General features: G+C 49.6%; 1 protein-coding gene across 2 annotated transcripts in view; it reads right to left on the bottom strand.

Moving 5' to 3' along the window:
• The window catches only part of adgrv1 (adhesion G protein-coupled receptor V1), a 444,323-nt gene that overhangs the window by 153,725 nt on the left and 269,594 nt on the right, over positions 1-21,004 (bottom strand). For both annotated transcript variants that reach the window (XM_034170035.1, XM_034170036.1), the window contains exon 89: positions 3,303-3,419. In XM_034170035.1, coding sequence (XP_034025926.1) covers positions 3,303-3,419 — 117 coding nt within the window. The remainder of the gene's footprint in view (positions 1-3,302; positions 3,420-21,004) is intronic.

The following is a 21,004-nucleotide window of genomic DNA, read 5'->3' as shown; positions in this document are numbered from 1 at the left end:
GCGGCTATCAAACCGAAAGCACCATGTGCTACCGCGGTCCAGGAGTGTTTCATGTGGACGTAGAGCCGAAACCAGCAGCCTGTGGTTAAAATCCTCTCACCCAAAATAAAAATGAATTCCCATGTGATAATCCAACCATTGTGGTGTTCAGAGTTGCGTTGTGCTCTTGAAGTGAGCAAAAAAGAAATAAGAAATTAAACGTTGCTGGAAATGCAGCAAACTTTCAGCGAAGCTGTCCAGTGGCACTAAGTGCGCGTGCGCTGTGCAGCAGTCTGCATCATCTACCTGTTGTCTACATACGCTTTGGATGCCATCGTGCAGGTGTGGATAAGGTAGTATGACAATGCTGACCACGCCTCTTTTAATCCCAACTGCGTCGGATTATGGCAATATTTACAGTGTCAGGGTGGTTCCTGCACATTCTTACTATGAGTGAAGGGGGCTTTAATTACTACACCTTGTATTTAAACTTCACACTGTTCACTCTTTCCCTGCCAGTTCATTTGACCTTATTGTCTGCATTCCAGCCTTGTTTTGTCCATGACTGTCTGCTCTACCGTGTTTGACCTTACTTCGTTTTTGACCTTGCTTTTTGCCACAGCCTTGAGTATTTGGATTCACTGTGTTTTTGAACCCCTCACGTCTGCCGGTTACCGTTGCTACACCATCTGATTTCCTGTGAACCATACCTGAGCCTATAAATTCAACATAAAGCCTTCTTTATTACTCCACCACCCGCGTCTGTGAGTCTGCATATTGTGTCCAGCATTCTGTTCATTCCACACCATGAACCTTGACATTCATGTTACTGGGAGACATGCGTCATATGTCATAGAAACAAATAGACTTCAACCTTTTGTAACAATTACTTTGGAGACAACACAGTCAAAACTATTCCATTTATTAATCCTACACATAAACACAGCCACTGTCAATTTAAAGTTTCCAATCCAGCTAACTCTCATGTGTTTGGGAGTGGGAATGGTAGAGAAAAAACACAAACAGAGGGACAACATGCAAATTCCACACACAAAGAAGTAGGTGGGAAGGGAACCCAGGACCTTGTCAATGTGATATAACAGTGCTAACCACTTGGTGCTGCCCACCTAAATGCAAGTAAAAGGAATTAAAACTGTTTAATTTCTTCAGGGCAGGAGAAAGGATAAGAATTTGGTCTTGTTGCAGGGTGGGGATCAGCTGAGGTAAAAGACTGGTACCTCCAGTCACACAACCAGCACATTCCTGTGCTCTCTAAACATATCACAAGTCATCTGTGTTCTCTGAAGGATTTAAAAAATTGGATTTACCAGCATTCATACCACTGGATAAAAATCTTACTCTTTTTTGGCTATGTTTGTAGCACATTTTGAATATTTTTATTAGCATTATCACGAATGAACAGATAAAAATGTTGTATTTTAGTGTATAGGAGATGAAAAGATGTTAATCATTCAGTTCTCTCTGTCGCTGTCATGGCTTCTTTTCTTTGAAACATCTGCATGCTTGTTAAGCTGTGAGCTGGGACTTTACCTTCCTATCTACATTTTTTTGGCAGTTGAACTTATAAAAAGTGTTTCATTGCTACTGGGGTGAGATTTTACTAAGTGGCACCAGTCTAGGGTCAAAGGTCACGACATATAGTATTACTCTACACAAATCTTTGTGCAGTAACGAAAATTGAAATCATGTGGTGGAAGAATGAATATTCCACTTACTAAAAGAAAAGCATTGGCTTTACTTGTGGAACAAGAGAAAGCATGAGAACCCTGTTTTGGCCATCTGTTAGTAAAATGAGCAGGAGGATTTACTTATAGGGGTCTCTCATTAGAAAATATGTCAGAGTGCTGACTCCAAAAACATTTGCTCCCTTTAAATAAACACTCTTGTTAGTAACTGTAGGAAAATATAATATACTAGAAGAATACAAATAAATTCTATGTGATTTGGTGTTTCATACATATACAGTAACACACAAACAACTATTATGGCACTAACAAAAAGACAGGAGGCAGAGCTGGAGGTGGGAGGGCTGAAGATGTTGGAAGTCTCTTCGGGAGTGATGAGGATGGACAGGTTTAGGATTTTCTTTCACCAAAACATCAAATCTAGGTTTGCATCTCAGATGTACCTTCTGGCAAATTGTAGCTGAACTTTTAGATCTTTTTAAGAAAATCCTCCTCTATACCACTTCATCATGAAGCTGTATAACTGGGGATACAAAATGCAAAACATGCACTGTGCACAATTTGTCCAGTCACAGAAGAAGCCAGAGAAGCCTATAACTTCTTCTGGGTTGTCTGGCTGTCTTTGTGGCTTTCCTCAATCTTCTGCTTCTTGCACAAACACACAGTTTGTGAGAACTGTCTACTCCACACAGATTTACCATAGAGTGCCATATTGTTTGTATTTTTCATAATTGATGTAAATAAAGTCCAAGACATATTCAGTGACTTGGAAATGTTCATGCATCCATCCCCTGACCTGTTTGAAGAACACTGGCAATAAAACTGATTATTTACTGGTAATATACCAAAGTGTTCCATTACTTATGCAACCGATCATCTTGGCTTTTCTATTTTTAATTCATTTATATCAAGTTGTAGAGATTTGCTTTCGGGTTGAGTTTAAGGAAGATAATTCCAGAAATTTTTAGTTTTTATTTTATTTTTTGAAATGGCATAAACAGTTAAAAACATATGAAATACCAAGTGTTCCAGTACTTTTGGATGTCACTGTATGTTACGAGAGCTGTCTCCCCTTTCCTACCGTCCCCCACAGCTCTCAGTGACAGCCAACATGTATAATCCATACAACTGCAAGTGTATTGAAACTAAATATTAAACAAAACAAGTGTAAACATAGAAAATAAACTTCACCTTGATGCAGGCTTCACCTCAGGGAGCTTTGGTGGCCCCTGTCTGCTGTGTGCACTGACTGGTTGCAGTTAATCTGTTAATGAGCCAGAAATCCTTTCACTTGAGCATGCTTCTATGGTACTGCAACATTCTGTGCCTGGTCCAGTCCAGTTTAAACAACAGGTGCCACACTGATTGGCTGATATTATCATCTGATTACAAAATGCCCCTGAATAATGAACACACCAAACTGATTTCCCACCACGTGAACAGCAAAGTGTGCTCAGACATGCCCCAAATGGGCTTGCACAAATTCTTTCTTGCATCTGCCATCAAAACATAGCCCTTTGTGTCATCATGAAAGAACAGGAACACCGTGAATGCGCAGACACACACACGGAACCACATTCATGTTCGAGGGAAACATGAAGCATGTGTTACTCTTACCTGTATGAGCATCCAAGAATACTGACTCAGGTAGAAATAGTGACAGAAAAGCGCCAAAGCAGCACAGCTGTCTTCTGAAAACATTCGGCCACGGAAGGCTGACACCAAGAAACAGATCTGTGGAAAAGATAAATACATAAACATTACAAATGTACATACAAAATTCAGACAACTACGTTTGTTTAGCCAGGAAAAGCAGCGTGCTGTTTTTACACAACACGGTGACATTTTTCTGCCTCTTTGCACAGTCAACAGTGAAGACTGTGGATGATGGGGTTTTGCTTGAATACATTTTTTTTTAAAGAATAACAGTATTCAAAGCCTACTCTGCAGATGTGTTATATCATCATGGAGCAGTCTCAGCAGACGAGACCAACAACAAAAACATCGACAACACAAAATGCTGCAGACAAGTATTCCTTCTTTATCTTCCCACTTATAAGATTTGTGCAAATGTGTGGGTTTTGCACTTTTCCAAATAATAGAATAGAGAACTGAAGACTGAAAATGAAAATGACAGCATCTAGTAAGTAGAAAGGACTGAAGCATTGTGGGAAGAAAACATATCAGGACTAGAATATTTAATTTGTAGCACTGATGGCAGGTCTGTGTGGAAAACACATGAGACCATCAGAAAATATTCCAAGCTCCGCCAGCAATCACAACGCTTCATTAATCTCTGGCACTGCCAACACAACCGGGCAAATGTTACATAATGCGCCACCAGCTGGCCCACTGCCAATATCAGGAGCCAGAAAAATGCTGAATGGTAGAGCAGGAGATGAGGGAGTTGATGAGAATGATAACATGTAGAGCCAAATAAGACTGAAATCAAATGAGGTCATGATCCCAGGAAAACCCTGAACAGAAGCAAACAGATAATTTGGTCAGTTTCCAAAAGACAGGATCTAAGTGCTGGGATGGCTCAACAGGGGAGGTTTAAATTCTAACTCAATGATCAGATTAGTTACAAATGACACCAATAAGCAGTTGCCGTTTGCCTTTTGATGGGTGTTCTCTGGCGTGTCCTGTTCATGGTTACTTGGTGTGTTAATATGACACAATATTCAGATGTGCCTCACGTGAACAGGTGCACAATGTACATACAGTCTGTATGTTTTCTTCTTCACCTTCTTTCGGCTGTTCCCGTTAGGGGTCGTCACAGCAGATCAGTTGTTTCCATCTCACCCTGTCCTCTGTATCTTCCTCTGTCACACCAACCACCTGCTTGTCCTCCCTCAGCACATCCATAAACCTCTTCTTTGGTCTCCCTCTTCTCCTCCTGCCTGGTTGCTCCATCCTCAGCATCGTTATCCCTGTATAACCTGGGTCCCTCCTCTGCACTTGTCCAAACCATCTCCATCTCACCTCTCTAACTTTGTCTCCAAACCGTCCCACCTGAGCTGTCCCTCTGATATATTCATTCCTAATCTTGTCCATTCTCGTCACTCCCAGAGAGAATCACAACATCTTCAGCTCTGCCACCTCCAGCTCTGCATCCTGTCTTTTTGTTTGTGCCACCGTCTGTTGTGTGGGCTGCCAGAAGAGGAGGTACTGCTGGCCCACCACCAGAAGGCGCCCTGCCTGAAGTGCGGGCTTCAGGCACGAGAGGGCGCTGCCGCCTCAGGAACAAGCCGTGGTGACAGCTGTCACCCATCATCCGTGACAGCTGTCACTAATCAACACATCTGGTATAAAAGCAGGAAGACACCTCCACCAAACTGCCGAGATATCATCTTCATCTGGAGGTAATACTCTCAGCCCCTTTTGTGAGATCGATAAATCTATTATTGTGAGTGTTTGCAGGAGAACCGGTCGTTTTTGAGGAGGCTGTGCAAGACGGCGCTCCTTTTCAGCTGAGACCGCTGCAACGCGCTGAGTGAGAGGTGGAGGTGGCATTCCCACCATTGTTACTGGGTGTTCACACACCCACCCTTTGACTGTCTTTTGCTTTCTGCCAGCAGTACCAGATCCGACGCTCCGGGAAAGTGGCCACCTGGGGACTCCGGAACTTGGCGGCTCCAGTATTCCTCGGGTTCAGGTGGCGGTGGAAATCGTGTGGTTCCGGTTCGTTTCCAGACGGGCGTCTCCTATCGTCGAGCCTGCCCACACGACACCTTTTATTAATTGACTGTTGCACATTCTGATTCTGCTGTGTTTGGTTGTGACATTCACACCAGTAAAGTGTTATAATTTGACTCCTTCCATTGTCCGTTCATTTACGCCCCCTGTTGTGGGTCCGTGTCACTACACTTTCCCAACAGGATATCTCGGCCAGCGTCATGGACTCCGAGGGGCGTCACCAGGTTGTTGAACAACCAATGGGAGAGCAGGGAGTGCAGGCATCTGCAGGAGGCGTGATTGGTGAGCTACAGCATATTCTCACCGCCTTTATGGCTCGAATGGATCAAATAGCCGAGCAAAACATCCTCCTGAACCGCAGGGTGGAGGCTCTCTCCGCGCAAGTGGCGGCGAGCGCTCAGGGCGCTGCTGCAGCTCCTCCTCCTGTCGATCCTGTGCTAGATATTAATGTTCCAGTGGTGGTCCAACAACCCCTCCCACCATCCCCTGAAGCATACATAAGCCCTCCTGAGCCGTACGGAGGTTGTGTGGAGACGTGCGCGGACTTTCTTATGCAGTGTTCGCTCGTCTTCGCACAACGTCCCGTCATGTACGCGTCAGACGCAAGCAAAATAGCTTATGTGATCACTCTGCTTCGGGGAGAGGCACGCGCTTGGGCTACAGCGCTTTGGGAGCAAAATTCACGGCTCCTTCACACGTACACTGGGTTTGTGAGGGAGTTCAGAACTGTGTTTGATCACCCTAACAGGGGAGAGACCGCTTCAACTGTGCTGCTGTCGATGAGACAGGGACGCCGGAGCGCAGCCGCTTATGCAGTCGACTTCCGCATCGCGGCTACGAGGTCCGGCTGGAATAACGCTGCGCTCCGCACCGCCTTTGTAAACGGACTGTCGTCAGTCCTAAAGGAGCACCTAGTGGCCAAGGATGAACCGCGGGAATTAGATGGGCTTATTGATCTCGTTATACGGTTAGACAATCGGTTGGAGGAACGCCGTCGGGAACGAGACAAAGGACGTGGCCAGGCGCGCGCCGTCCCTCTTCCTTCCGGGTCCGAGAAGGGTCCGCCCTTCCCACGCTCCCTGGCCTCTACGTCCCGTGGGGCGACAGCTCCCCCTGCTGACGAAGCTATGGACACGAGCAGGGCCACATTTAGACCACCTAATAGACAGAGGAGGTTTCCACGTGGGGCGTGTTTTGTTTGTGGCTCAATGGAGCATCAATTGAGCGATTGCCCCGAACGGTTAAACACCAATGCCCGCCCCTAGAGACTGGGCTTAGGGTGGGCCAAAAACTTCACGTGGGACACACACATATTGCCGCACGACTCCCAGTTACAATCCTTAGTGGGGATTTAACCCTTCAGGCCCCAGCACTGGTAGACACAGGGTCAGAAGGGAATCTGTTAGACAGCAGATGGGCCAGGGAGGTAGGGCTCCCTCTGGTGGCGCTACCTACACCATTGCAGGTGCGAGCACTAGATGGCACCCTACTCCCTTTACTCACACACAAGACACCACCAGTAACTCTGGTAGTGTCAGGGAATCATAGGGAGGAGATTGAGTTTTTTGTGACTCCTTCTACCTCCTGTGTGATTCTGGGGTTCCCCTGGATGTTGAAACACAATCCCTGGATTGATTGGCCGTCCGGGGTGGTGGTACAGTGGAGCGAAACCTGCCATCGGAGGTGTTTGGGATCCTCGGTTCCTCCCGGTTCCCAGGCAAAGGAGCAGGTCCAAGTACCCCCCAATCTGTCGGCGGTGCCGGTTGAGTACTACGATCTTGCTGATGTTTTTAGCAAGGATCGGGCACTCACTCTTCCCCCGCACCGTCCATATGATTGTGCCATCGATTTGTTGCCAGGCGTGGAGTTCCCGTCCAGCAGGCTGTACAACCTCTCCCGAACTGAGCGCGATGGAGACCTACATCCGGGACTCCTTAGCTGCCGGGCTGATCCGTAACTCCACCTCTCCGATGGGAGCGGGTTTCTTTTTCGTGGGAAAAAAAGATGGCGGTCTTCGTCCATGCATTGATTATCGGGGGCTGAACGAGATCACGGTTCGCAACCGATACCCATTGCCTTTGTTGGATTCAGTGTTCACCCCCCTGCATGGAGCCAAAATCTTCACAAAGTTGGATCTTAGGAACGCATACCACCTAGTTCGGATCCGGAAGGGAGACGAATGGAAGACGGCATTTAACACCCCGTTAGGTCATTTTGAGTACCTGGTCATGCCGTTCGGCCTCACTAACGCCCCCGCGACGTTCCAAGCTTTGGTTAATGACGTCTTGCGGGACTTCCTGCACCGATTCGTCTTCGTATATCTGGATGATATACTCATCTTTTCTCCGGACCCTGAGACCCATGTGCGGCATGTACGTCAGGTCCTGCAGCGGTTGTTGGAGAACCGGTTGTTTGTGAAGGGCGAGAAGTGTGAGTTTCACCGCACTTCTTTGTCCTTCCTGGGGTTTATCATCTCCTCCAACTCCGTCGCCCCGGATCCGGCCAAGGTCGCAGCGGTGAGAGACTGGCCCCAACCGACAAGCCGTCGGAAGCTGCAACAGTTCCTCGGCTTCGCAAATTTCTACAGGAGGTTCATTAAGGGGTATAGTCAGGTTGTTAGCCCCCTGACGGCCCTGACCTCACCAAAAGTTCCCTTCACCTGGTCGGATCGGTGCGAAGCCACGTTTAGGGAGTTGAAACGCCGGTTCTCGACTGCACCGGTCTTGGTGCAGCCCGATCCTGGTTGCCAGTTCGTGGATGAAGTGGACGCCTCTGACTCGGGGATAGGAGCCGTGCTATCCCAGAGCGAAGAAACCGATAAGGTTCTTCACCCATGTGCCTATTTTTCCCGCAGGTTGACCCCAGCAGAGCAGAACTATGACGTGGGCGAATCGAGAGCTCCTTGCGGTGAAAGAGGCCCTTGAGGAGTGGAGACACCTGCTGGAGGGAGCGTCAGTGCCTTTCACGGTTTTCACTGACCACCGGAACCTAGAGTATATCAGGACCGCCAAGCGACTGAACCCCAGGCAAGCCCGCTGGTCACTGTTTTTCGGCCGTTTTGACTTCCGGATCACCTACCGCCCCGGGACCAAAAACCAAAGATCGGATGCCCTGTCCCGGGTGCATGAACAGGAAGTCAAGACCGAGCTGTCGGATCCACCGGAACCCATTCTCCCGGAGTCCACTATCATGGCTGCTCTGACCTGGGATGTGGAGAAGACCGTCCGGGAGGCCCTGGCACGGAGCCCGGATCCCGGAACAGGACCGACGAACAGACTATACGTCCCACCAGAGGCCAGGGCTGCCGTCCTGGACTTCTGTCACGGGTCCAAACTCTCCTGCCACCCAGGGGTGCATAGGACCGTGGCAGTGGTCCGGCAGCGCTTCTGGTGGGCGTCCCTGGAGACTGATGTCTGGGCTTACATCCAGGCCTGCACCACCTGCGCCAGGGGCAAGGCTGACCACCAGAAGGCACAGGGACTTCTACAGCCACTTCCTGTGCCTCACCGCCCCTGGTCCCACATCGGTCTGGATTTTGTCACGGGCCTCCCGCCGTCCCGGGGGCACACCACCATCCTCACGATAGTGGACCGTTTCTCCAAGGCGGCCCACTTCGTGGCCCTCCCGAAGCTCCCGTCGGACCAGGAGACGGCGGATCTCCTTGTCCACCATGTTGTCCGGCTGCATGGGATACCAACAGACATCGTTTCGGATCTCGGTCCCCAGTTCTCCTCGCAGGTGTGGAGAAGTTTCTGCCGGGAACTGGGGGCCACTGTAAGCCTCTCGTCTGGGTATCACCCGCAGACTAACGGACAGGTCGAACGGGCCAACCAGGAGTTGGAGCAGGCCCTCAGGTGCACGACCTCCGCACACCCGACGGCTTGGAGTGAACATCTGGCCTGGATCAAGTACGCTCATAACAGCCAGGTGTCCTCTGCCACCAGCCTCTCCCCATTCAAGGTGTGTCTGGGGTACCAGCCCCCTTTGTTTCCTGTGGTGGAGGGAGAGGTCGGTGTGCCCTCGGTCCAGGCCCACCTGCGGAGATGCCGTCGGGTGTGGCGCACCACCCGTTCGGCCTTGTTGAGGGCCCGGACGAGGGCTAAAGCCCATGCAGACCGTCGACGGTCCCCGGCCCCTACTTACCAGCCCAGGCAGGAGGTGTGGCTTTCCACCAAAGACATTCCTCTCCAGGTCAAGTCCCCCAAATTGAAGGACCGCTTCATTGGACCCTTCCCCATCCTCAAGGTCCTCAGTCCTACCGCAGTGAGGCTCCAACTCCCGGCCTCACTGCGGATCCATCCGGTCTTTCATGTCTCCAGGGTAAAACCGCATCACACCTCACCCCTCTGTGCACCCGGTCCGGCGCCGCCTCCTGCCCGTATTATCGACGGGGAGCCGGCTTGGACAGTTCGCCGGCTCTTGGACGTCCGTCGAATGGGCCGGGGTTTCCAGTATTTGGTGGACTGGGAGGGGTATGGACCCGAAGAACTCTCCTGGGTGAAGAGGAGCTTCATCCTGGACCCGGCCCTCCTGGCCGATTTCTATCATCGCCACCCGGACAAGCCTGGTCGGGCGCCAGGAGGCGCCCGTTGGGGGGGGGGGGGTCCTGTTGTGTGGGCTGCCAGAAGAGGAGGTACTGCTGGCCCACCACCAGAAGGCGCCCTGCCTGAAGTGCGGGCTTCAGGCACGAGAGGGCGCTGCCGCCTCAGGAACAAGCCGTGGTGACAGCTGTCACCCATCATCCGTGACAGCTGTCACTAATCAACACATCTGGTATAAAAGCAGGAAGACACCTCCACCAAACTGCCGAGATATCATCTTCATCTGGAGGTAATACTCTCAGCCCCTTTTGTGAGATCGATAAATCTATTATTGTGAGTGTTTGCAGGAGAACCGGTCGTTTTTGAGGAGGCTGTGCAAGACGGCGCTCCTTTTCAGCTGAGACCGCTGTAACGCGCTGAGTGAGAGGTGGAGGTGGCATTCCCACCATTGTTACTGGGTGTTCACACACCCACCCTTTGACTGTCTTTTGCTTTCTGCCAGCAGTACCAGATCCGACGCTCCGGGAAAGTGGCCACCTGGGGACTCCGGAACTTGGCGGCTCCAGTATTCCTCGGGTTCAGGTGGTGGTGGAAATCGTGTGGTTCCGGTTCGTTTCCAGACGGGCGTCTCCTATCGTCGAGCCTGCCCACACGACACCTTTTATTAACTGACTGTTGCACATTCTGATTCTGCTGTGTTTGGTTGTGACATTCACACCAGTAAAGTGTTATAATTTGACTCCTTCCATTGTCCGTTCATTTACGCCCCCTGTTGTGGGTCCGTGTCACTACACTTTCCCTACACCGTCTCTAAGCCGTACAACATAGCTGGTCTCACTACCGTCTGGTAAACTTTCCCCTTCACTCTTACAGATATTCTTCAGTCACTAATCACTCCTGCCACCTTTCTCCACCCACTCCACCCTGCCTGCACTCTCTTCTTCACCTCTCTACCACACTCTCCATTACTTTGGACAGTCGACCTCAAGTATTTAAACTCATCTACAACCCCAATTCCAATGAAGTTGGGACGTTGTGTAAAATGTAAATAAAAACAGAACACAATGATTTGCAAATCATCTTTAACCTATATTCAATTTAATACACCACAAAGACAAGATATTTAATGTTCAAACTGATAAACTTTGTTGTTTTTGTGCAAATATTTGCTCATTTTGAAATGGATGCAACACATTTCAAAAAAGTTGGGACGTGCAACAGAAGACTGGGAAAGTTGATGAATGCTCAAAGAACACCTAACTGGAAACAGGTGAGTGTCATGATTGGGTATAAAAGGAGCATCCCCAACAGGCTCAGCCAATCACAAGCAAAGATGGGGTGAGGATCACCACTTTGTGAACAACTGCGTGAAAAAACAGTCCAACAGTTTAAAGTGTCCCTGCCACACCATGACGTTTTTCATATTCTTGAAGAATAAAAAAGCTTTTTCCACATGTTGTCTTTGATTTTTTTTTACCATAAAATTACACTGAACAAGGATTTAGACGTTTCGTTAGCCATCTGAGAATTTGAATTTTCCGCCTCCGAGTTGACCTACTTTTTCGTTGCGACGGATGTGACGTCATTCGAGTAGCTGTGTCACAGCGCCGCTCTGTTTACCAACACGGTAGACACGGACAGCGAAGGCACAGTGCGCGATTATAGCGGAGATTTAAGTGACATATTGATTGTTTTTGAAGAAGATGATGAAGTTTCTGATGAAGAGATTAACGGTGTAAATAATCAGCGTCTCCAAACTGTGTGTGTTGCAGTCGAATGCGACAGAAAGAGGATGAAGCACAGCTGTCAGCGGCAGGAGGACGACAAGAGAATGGTTTGTTCACTCACCACTTGAAAAAAAAAATTATTTGAGCAGCACAGAGTGCTTAAATTCAGGAGTTTGGTCTAAAATCACTGAAAATAAAGTTTCTGTACATTCTGTATATATTTAATCATTTATGTCAGTTTCTTGTGATTGCTAATTCTTCACTTTTTATTCAAAGCAAATGATTGCAAATCTATCTGAAAAGCTGCAGACCCACATGGGATGGGAAAAAAAGATTTCTAAATAAAAGAAAATTTTACTTCTATATCTGTTGTCAAATTTTATCAGACATAATATTGTAGAAAAATGTTTATGCTAAATGGAGACTTTCCTGTCTAAAATACACATACAGAACATCTGTAATCATAAATTGTATCACATCTAATCTACTTTGAATGAACATAATCTGAACAAAAATCAAGCTGTTTAGTTTACATGCATATGTATATTTGGAAAACACAAAAATGTCAATGTTCTGTTTTTTTCAGGTGCTCATGTGAACACAGTCAGCCGATGCGACTCGTGATCAAGTCTCCTCATATCAGGATCAGCTTTGCAGGTAAGTTGTCTATGTTATCTCAGTAACACCCTAACTTTCAAACAGCACTTTTTAATGTATATAAGCAATGTTTTTATTAATGTTGTTTTAACTTCTGTTTTAGGACTTTGGTGGCAACCCTTCATTTGATCGAAAATGCAGGGAGACAACAAAAGCAGACAAAGCAAGAGAGACCACGGTTCAGAATATACTTTCCTTAGTGGAAAAGAGGAGGATTCACAGTGAGAAAGTTAGCCACATATCCAACATGTGATATGTGGGGAAAAAAACAACAACAAAAAAAAACCAGATTGTTATTTGTATATTTTTATATAGCATGATAAAATGAAGAAAAATACAATTTCACATAAGTTTCACATTGTTTCATTCAAATGAGAAGTGTTTTACAATTTGTTAAAAAACATTTCATTCAGTCTATGTGAGCAACATAGCAAAAGAGGTTCTTCAGATCTGCAAAACACCAAACCGACCAGAAATCCCCACCAATGATCCTCCTCTACTGAGCAGCCAATGTGAATGGACGAAGCTGAGGCTGATGCTGCCAAGTGAACCAGGTACCACCGATGAGCCCGACCCTTCACTCCAGAGGAGGAAACTGGAAGCCAGTGTAGTCGGCTGATGGTGATGGAAAAGTACTCCTTATTTTGAATACAACACAACCTGGTAGTGAAACCTTCTGTGCCTTCCCAAGTGTCCCCAGCACAACCGCACAAATTGCCGATATGCGATATGATGATACTTTCTGCAATAAAAAAATAGCATGAATTGATGTTCAAAACAACAGTTCATTTTTTTTGTATTTGAATATTTTTTACTTTTTTCTATAAACCATGTAAATGAAACTTTCTTACTATTTCACGTGCTGGCTCGTACTGTGGAGCATCATGTAGGCATAGTGTGCCACTCTGAGGACATCTGCATCCAAACACACAATCGAGAAAATAGCCAGCTGTGTGACACATTGAGGATTTTCGCCACCACGTTGCATCTCCACCAAGACTGCAGAAATTTCCCTGCAATAGCAAGACTTGATCACGAGTGGCATCGGCTGACTGTGTTCACATGAACACCTGAAAAAAAAAAAAAAAAAAAAAACAGAAGATTGACATTTTTTGTTGTGTGGGCCGCTGAAGAGGAGGTACTGCTGGCCCACCACCACAAGATGGCGCCCTGCTTGAAGTGCGGGCTTCAAGCATGAGAGGGCGTCGGAGCAACCAGGAGTGACAGCTGTCACTCATCATCCGTACCAGCTGTCACTCATCCACTACTCATCATCACCACCATAAAGGCCGGACTGCAACTCCACCTCCCCGCCGAGAAATCAGCTACCATTCAGGTAACTTTCTCTACTGACTCAAATCATTGAGTGATAACCTGAACTTCTTTTGCAGCCGTTATCCTGTGGTGTTCTGCCTTATCTGTGGGATTGGCATTTGGTGTGATCAGCGACGGCTTCGCCTCACACCCCAAACCAAGATAAGTGGTTAAACAGGAGCTGCACGAGTGTGTGATTGGAGGTGGAGGTGCTCCCTCCTAACTAAACACTGACTGTGGGATTACTGAGTGTGCGAACTCACACTCATCAGGACTGTCTCTGTTTTCTGCCAGCAGTACCGGGTCTGACTGCTGAAGACAGCGGCCACCTGGGGCGCAGGGCTTGGCGGCTCCGGTGTTCTTCAGCTCCGTTGGTGGTGGAAGCTGTGTGGGGATCCAGCTCTTCTCTCGCCAGGCGTCTTCTATCGTCGAGGCTGCCCACACGTCACCTGGTGTATGATTGACAGTGCACCATATTGTTATTGTCTGTACGTCGTTGTGCGATTCACAACATTAAATTGTTACTTTTGGCTTATCCATTGTCCGTTCATTAACGCCCCCTGTTGTGGGTCCGTGTCACGTCACTTTCACAACAGGATTTCTCGGCCAGCGTCATGGATCCCGAGGGGCGTCAACCATCGCTTGAACAGCCAATGGAAGAGCGAGGTGCACAGGCGCCAGCAGGAGGCGTGTTGGGTGAGCTGCAGCACATCTTAACCGCCTTTACCGCTCGGTTGGACTTAGTTACCGAGCAGAGCAGTGTTCTCAATCGTAGGATAGAGGCTCTCACCGCCCAGGTGGAAGCGCGTGCTCAGGGCGCTGCTGCAGCACCTCCTCCTGCTGACCGTGTGCCAGAAAGAGACATTCCGCTGGTCGTTCAACGAACCCCCCCACCTTCCCCTGAAGCATACATAAGCCCTCCGGAGCCATACGGAGGCTGTGTGGAGACGTGCGCAGACTTCTTGATGCAGTGCTCGCTCGTCTTTTCACAGCGTCCCGTCATGTACGCGTCAGACGCCAGCCGGGTGGCTTATGTGATCAATTTGCTTCGAGGAGAGGCACGCGCCTGGGCTACGGCGCTTTGGGAGCAGAATTCACGGCTCCTAACGGTTTATACTGAGTTTGTGAGGGAGTTCCGACAGGTGTTCGACCACCCTCATAGAGGCGAGACCGCTTCAAGTTTGCTGCTGTCGATACGGCAGGGGCGTCGGAGCGCAGCGAAGTATGCAGTTGACTTCCGCATCGCGGCAGCGCGAGCCGGCTGGAATGCTGCTGCGCTCCGCGCCGCCTTTGTAAACGGACTGTCTCAGGTCCTTAAGGAGCACCTGGTGGCGAAGGACGAGCCGCGGGATTTAGATGGGCTTATCGACCTGGTTATACGGTTAGACAACCGATTAACGGAACACCGACGGCAGCGAGACGAGAGGCGTGGTCAAGTACACGCCGTCCCTCTTCCTCCCGATCTGAAAGGGAGCCGACTTCCCCATGCTCCACTGCCAGGGCTCTCCACGTGACAACAGCTCCCCCTGCTGACGTTGCTATGGAGACGAGCAGGGCCAAAAAACGATCAGATCAGAGACAAAGGAGGCTGATCCGTGGAGAGTGTTTTCTCTGCAGCTCTACTGAGCACACACAGAGAGAATGCCCCAAACAGTCAAAACAGCAGCACTCGTCCTTAGAGACTGGGCTAAGGGTGGGTCACAACACCCACGTGGGGAAACCCCGACGATCTGCACGAATCCCAGTCACGATCCTGAGTGGGGATCTAACCCTTCACGCCCCAGCACTGGTGGACACGGGGTCGGAGGGGAATCTGCTGGATAGCAGATGGGCAAAGGAGGTTGGGCTCCCTCTAGTGGCCTTACCGTCACCATTGTCGGTGCGGGTACTAGATGGCACCCTTCTTCCACTAATCACACATCAGACTCAGCCAGTGACATTGGTGGTGTCTGGGAATCACAGGGAGGAGATTGTGTTTTATGTAACACCTTCTACCTCCCGAGTGATTTTGGGTTTTCCATGGGTGTTAAAACACAATCCCCGGATTGATTGGCCATCTGGGGTTGTGGTTCAGTGGAGCGAAACCTGCCACCGGGAGTGTTTAGGATCCTCGGTTCCACCCGGTGTGACAGCTAAGGAGGAGGTTTTAGTCCCCCCCAATCTGGCGGCGGTGCCGGCTGAGTACCACGACCTTGCTGACGTCTTCAGCAAGGATCTGGCACTCACGCTGCCCCCGCACCGTCCGTACGATTGTGCCATTGATTTGATACCGGGCGCTGAGTACCCGTCCAGCAGGCTGTACAACCTCTCACGTCCGGAACGCGAATCAATGGAGACCTACATCCGGGACTCGTTAGCTGCCGGGTTGATCCGGAACTCCACCTCCCTGATGGGTGCTGGTTTCTTTTTTGTGGGCAAGAAGGACGGCGGACTCCGTCCATGCATTGATTACAGAGGGCTGAACGAGATCACGGTTCGCAATCGATACCCGTTACCTCTGTTGGATTCAGTGTTCACGCCCCTGCATGGAGCCCAAATTTTCACGAAATTGGATCTTAGGAATGCTTATCACCTGGTTCGGATCCGGGAGGGAGACGAGTGGAAGACGGCATTTAACACCCCGTTAGGTCACTTTGAGTACCTGGTCATGCCGTTCGGCCTCACCAATGCGCCCGCGATGTTCCAAGCATTGGTTAATGACGTCTTGCGGGACTTCCTGCATCGGTTTGTCTTCGTATATCTAGACGATATACTCATCTTTTCTCCGGATCCTGAGACCCATGTCAAGCATGTACGTCAGGTCCTACAGCGGTTGTTGGAGAACCGGCTGTTTGTGAAGGGCGAGAAGTGTGAGTTCCACCGCACTTCTTTGTCCTTCTTGGGGTTCATCATCTCCTCCAACTCCGTCGCCCCTGATCCGGCCAAGGTTGCGGCGGTGAGAGATTGGCCCCAACCAATGAACCGTAGGAAACTACAACAGTTCCTCGGTTTTGCAAATTTCTACCGGAGGTTCATCAAGGGCTACAGTCAGGTAGTTAGCCCCCTGACAGCCCTGACCTCCACAAAAGTCCCCTTCACCTGGTCGGACCTGGTGCGAAGCCGCGTTTAGGGAGTTGAAACGCCGGTTCTCGACTGCACCGGTTGTGGTGCAGCCCGATCCCAAGTGCCAGTTTGTTGTTGAAGTGGATGCCTCTGACTCAGGGATAGGAGCCGTGCTATCCCAGAGCGGGGAGTTCAACAAGGTTCTCCATCCATGTGCCTACTTTTCCCGCAGGTTGACCCCAGCTGAACGGAACTATGACGTCGGCAATCGGGAACTTCTTGTGGTGAAGGAGGCTCTTGAGGAGTGGAGACACCTGTTGGAGGGAGCATCGGTACCATTTACGGTTTTCACGGACCATCGGAACCTGGAATACATCCGGACCGCGGAGCGTCTGAACCCCAGGCAAGCCCGCTGGTCGCTGTTCTTCGGGCGTTTTGACTTCCGGATCACCTACCGCCCCGGGACAAAGAACCAACGATCTGACGCCCTGTCCCGGGTGCACGAAGAGGAGGTCAAGACCGAGCTGTCAGACCCCCCTGAAACCATCATCCCCGAGTCCACTGTCGTGGCCGCCCTTACCTGGGACGTGGAGAAGACCGTCCGGGAGGCGCTGACACGGAGCCCGGACCCGGGGACGTGTCCGAAGAACAAACTGTACGTCCCACCAGAGGCCAGGGCTGCGGTCCTTGACTTCTGTCACGGTTCCAAGCTCTCCTGTCACCCAGGGGTGTGAAGGACCGTGGCAGTGGTGCGGCAGCGCTTCTGGTGGGCGTCCATGGAAGACGACGTCCGGGAGTATGTCCAGGCCTGCACCACCTGTGCCAGGGGCAAAGCCGACCACCACAAGGCCCAAGGCCTCCTCCAGCCTCTGCCTGTGCCTCGTCGCCCCTGGTCTCATATCGGCCTGGACTTGGTCACGGGCCTCCCGCCGTCCCAGGGAAACACCACCATCTTAATGATAGTGGACCGGTTCTCCAAGGCAGCCCACTTCGTGGCCCTCCCAAAGCTCCCGACGGCCCAGGAGACTGCAGACCTCCTGGTCCACCACGTCGTGCGTCTGCATGGGATTCCATCAGACATTGTCTCGGATCATGGTCCTCAGTTCTCCTCCCAGGTCTGGCGGAGTTTCTGTAGGGAACTGGGGGCCACCGTCAGTCTCTCGTCTGGGTACCACCCCCAGACGAATGGGCAGGCAGAGCGGACTAACCAGGAACTGGAGCAGGCCCTCCGTTGCGTGACCTCCGCGCACCCGACGGCCTGGAGTGACCATCTGGCCTGGATCAAGTACGCTCATAACAGCCAAGTCTCGTCTTCCACCGGCCTCTCCCCATTTGAAGTGTGTTTGGGGTACCAGCCCCCATTGTTCCCGCTAGTGGAGGGAGAGGTCGGGGTGCCCTCGGTCCAGGCCCATCTGAGAAGGTGCCGTCGGGTGTGGCGTACCGCCCGCTCTGCCCTGCTCAAAGCCCGGACGAGGGCCAAGAACCATGCAGACCGCCTGCGTGCCCCGGCCCCTGCGTATCAGCCTGGGCAGGAGGTTTGGCTTTCCACAAAGGACATTCCCCTGCAAGTGGAATCCCAAAAGCTGAAGGACAGATACATTGGACCTTTCCCCATCCTCAAAGTCCTCAGTCCAGCCGCAGTGAAGCTGGCAGCTTCAGCTTCACTGCGGATCCACCCGGTTTTCCATGTGTCACACATCAAACCTCACCACGTTTCACCCCTCTGTACCCCCGGACCGGCGCCGCCTCCTGCCCGGATCATCGACAGGGAGCCGGCTTGGACCGTGCGCCGGCTCCTGGATGTCCGTCGGAAGGGCCGGGGGTTCCAGTATTTGGTGGACTGGGAGGGGTATGGACCCGAAGAACGCTCCTGGGTGAAGAGGAGCTTCATCCTGGACCCGGCCCTCCTGGCCGACTTCTACTGGCGGCACCCGGACAAGCCTGGTCGGGCGCCAGGAGGCGCCCGTTGAGGGGGGGGGTCCTGTTGTGTGGGCCGCTGAAGAGGAGGTACTGCTGGCCCACCACCACAAGATGGCGCCCTGCTTGAAGTGCGGGCTTCAAGCACGAGAGGGCGTCAGAGCAACCAGGAGTGACAGCTGTCACTCATCATCCGTACCAGCTGTCACTCATCCACTACTCATCACCACCACCATAAAGGCCGGACTGCAACTCCACCTCCCCGCCGAGAAATCAGCTACCATTCAGGTAACTTTCTCTACTGACTCAAATCATTGAGTGATAACCTGAACTTCTTTTGCAGCCGTTATCCTGTGGTGTTCTGCCTTATCTGTGGGATTGGCATTTGGTGTGATCAGCGACGGCTTCGCCTCACACCCCAAACCAAGATAAGTGGTTAAACAGGAGCTGCACGAGTGTGTGATTGGAGGTGGAGGTGCTCCCTCCTAACTAAACACTGACTGTGGGATTACTGAGTGTGCGAACTCACACTCATCAGGACTGTCTCTGTTTTCTGCCAGCAGTACCGGGTCTGACTGCTGAAGACAGCGGCCACCTGGGGCGCAGGGCTTGGCGGCTCCGGTGTTCTTCAGCTCCGTTGGTGGTGGAAGCTGTGTGGGGATCTCTCGCCAGGCGTCTTCTATCGTCAAGCCTGCCCACACGTCACCTGGTGTATGATTGACAGTCCACCATATTGTTATTGTCTGTACGTCGTTGTGCGATTCACAACATTAAATTGTTACTTTTGGCTTATCCATTGTCCGTTCATTAACGCCCCCTGTTGTGGGTCCGTGTCACGTCACTTTCACAACATTTTTGTGTTTTCCAAATATACATATGCATGTAAACTGAACAGCCTGATTTTTGTTCAGACTTATGTTCATTCAAAGTAGATTAGATGTGATACAATTTATGATTACAGATGTTCTGTATGTGTATTTTAGACAGGTAAGTCTCCATTTAGCATAAACATTTTTCTACAGTATTATGCCTGATAAAATTTGACAACAGATATAGAAGTAAAATTTTCTTTTATTTAGAAATCTTTTTTCCCATCCCATGTGGGTCTACAGCTTTTCAGATAAAGATTTGCAATCATTTGCTTTGAATAAAAAGTGAAGAAATAGCAATCACAAGAAGCTGACTTATAAATGATTAAATATATACAGAATGTACAGAAACTTTATTTTCAGTGATTTTAGAACAAACTCCTGAATTTAAGCACGCTGTGCTGCTCAAATAATTTTTTTTTTCATACACAAACACACCTTGCCAGGAATAAATGATGAAGTGGTGAATGAAAAGTGGTGAGTGAACAAACCATTCTCTGTCGTCCTCCTCAACGCTGCTGCTGACAGCTGCGCTTCATCCTCTTTCGCGTTCGGCTGGAACATACACGGTTTGGAGCCGCTGATTATTTACACCGTTAATCTCTTCATTAGAAACTTCATCATCTTCTTCAAAAACAATCGATATGTCACTTAAATCTTCGCTATAATCACGCACTATGCCTTCGCTGTCCGTGTCTGCCGTGTTGGTAAACAGAGCGGCGCTGTGACATACTCGAATGATGTCATATCCATCGCAGCGAAAAAGTAGGTCAACTCGGAGGCAGAAAATTCAAATTCTCAGATGGGTAACGAAACGTCTAAATACTTGTTCAGTGTAATTGTATGGTAAAAAACCAAAGACAACATGTGGAAAAAGCTTTTTTTATTCTTCAAGAATATGTAAAAACGTCATAGTGTGGCAGGGACCCTTTAAGAAAATGTTTCTCAAGGTTCAATTGCAAGGAATTTAGGGATTCCATCATGAGTGTCATGATTGGGTATAAAAGGAGCATCCCCAAAAGGCTCAGCCGTTCACAAGCAAAGATGGGGCGAGAATCACCACTTTGTGAACAACTGCTTGAAAAAATAGTTCAACAGTTTAAGAACAATGTTTCTTAATGTTCAATTGCAAGGAATTTAGGGATTCCATCATCTACAGTCCATAATATAATCAGGTTCTGAGAATCGAACTTTCTACACGTAAGCGGCAAGGCCGAAAACCAACACTGAATGCCGTGACCTTCGATCCCTCAGGCGGCCCTGCATTAAAAACCAACATCACTGTGTAAAGGATCTTCCTGCGTGGGCTCAGGAACACTTCAGAAAACCATTATCAGTTAACACAGTTCTTCGCTACATCTACAAGTGCAAGTTAAAACTCTACCATGCAAAGCAAATGCCATACATCAACAACATCCAGAAATGCTGCTGACTTCTCTGGGCCTGAGCTCATTTCAAATCGACAGACGCAAAATGGAAAAGTCTGCTGTGGTCTGATGAGTCCACATTTCAAATTGTTTTTGGAAATCGTGGATGTTGTGTCCTCCGGACAA

This window comes from Thalassophryne amazonica, chromosome 5, assembly GCF_902500255.1.
Source record: "Thalassophryne amazonica chromosome 5, fThaAma1.1, whole genome shotgun sequence".
NCBI classification, from domain to species: Eukaryota; Metazoa; Chordata; class Actinopteri; order Batrachoidiformes; family Batrachoididae; genus Thalassophryne; species Thalassophryne amazonica.
This window is presented reverse-complemented; position numbering and strand designations above follow the sequence as displayed.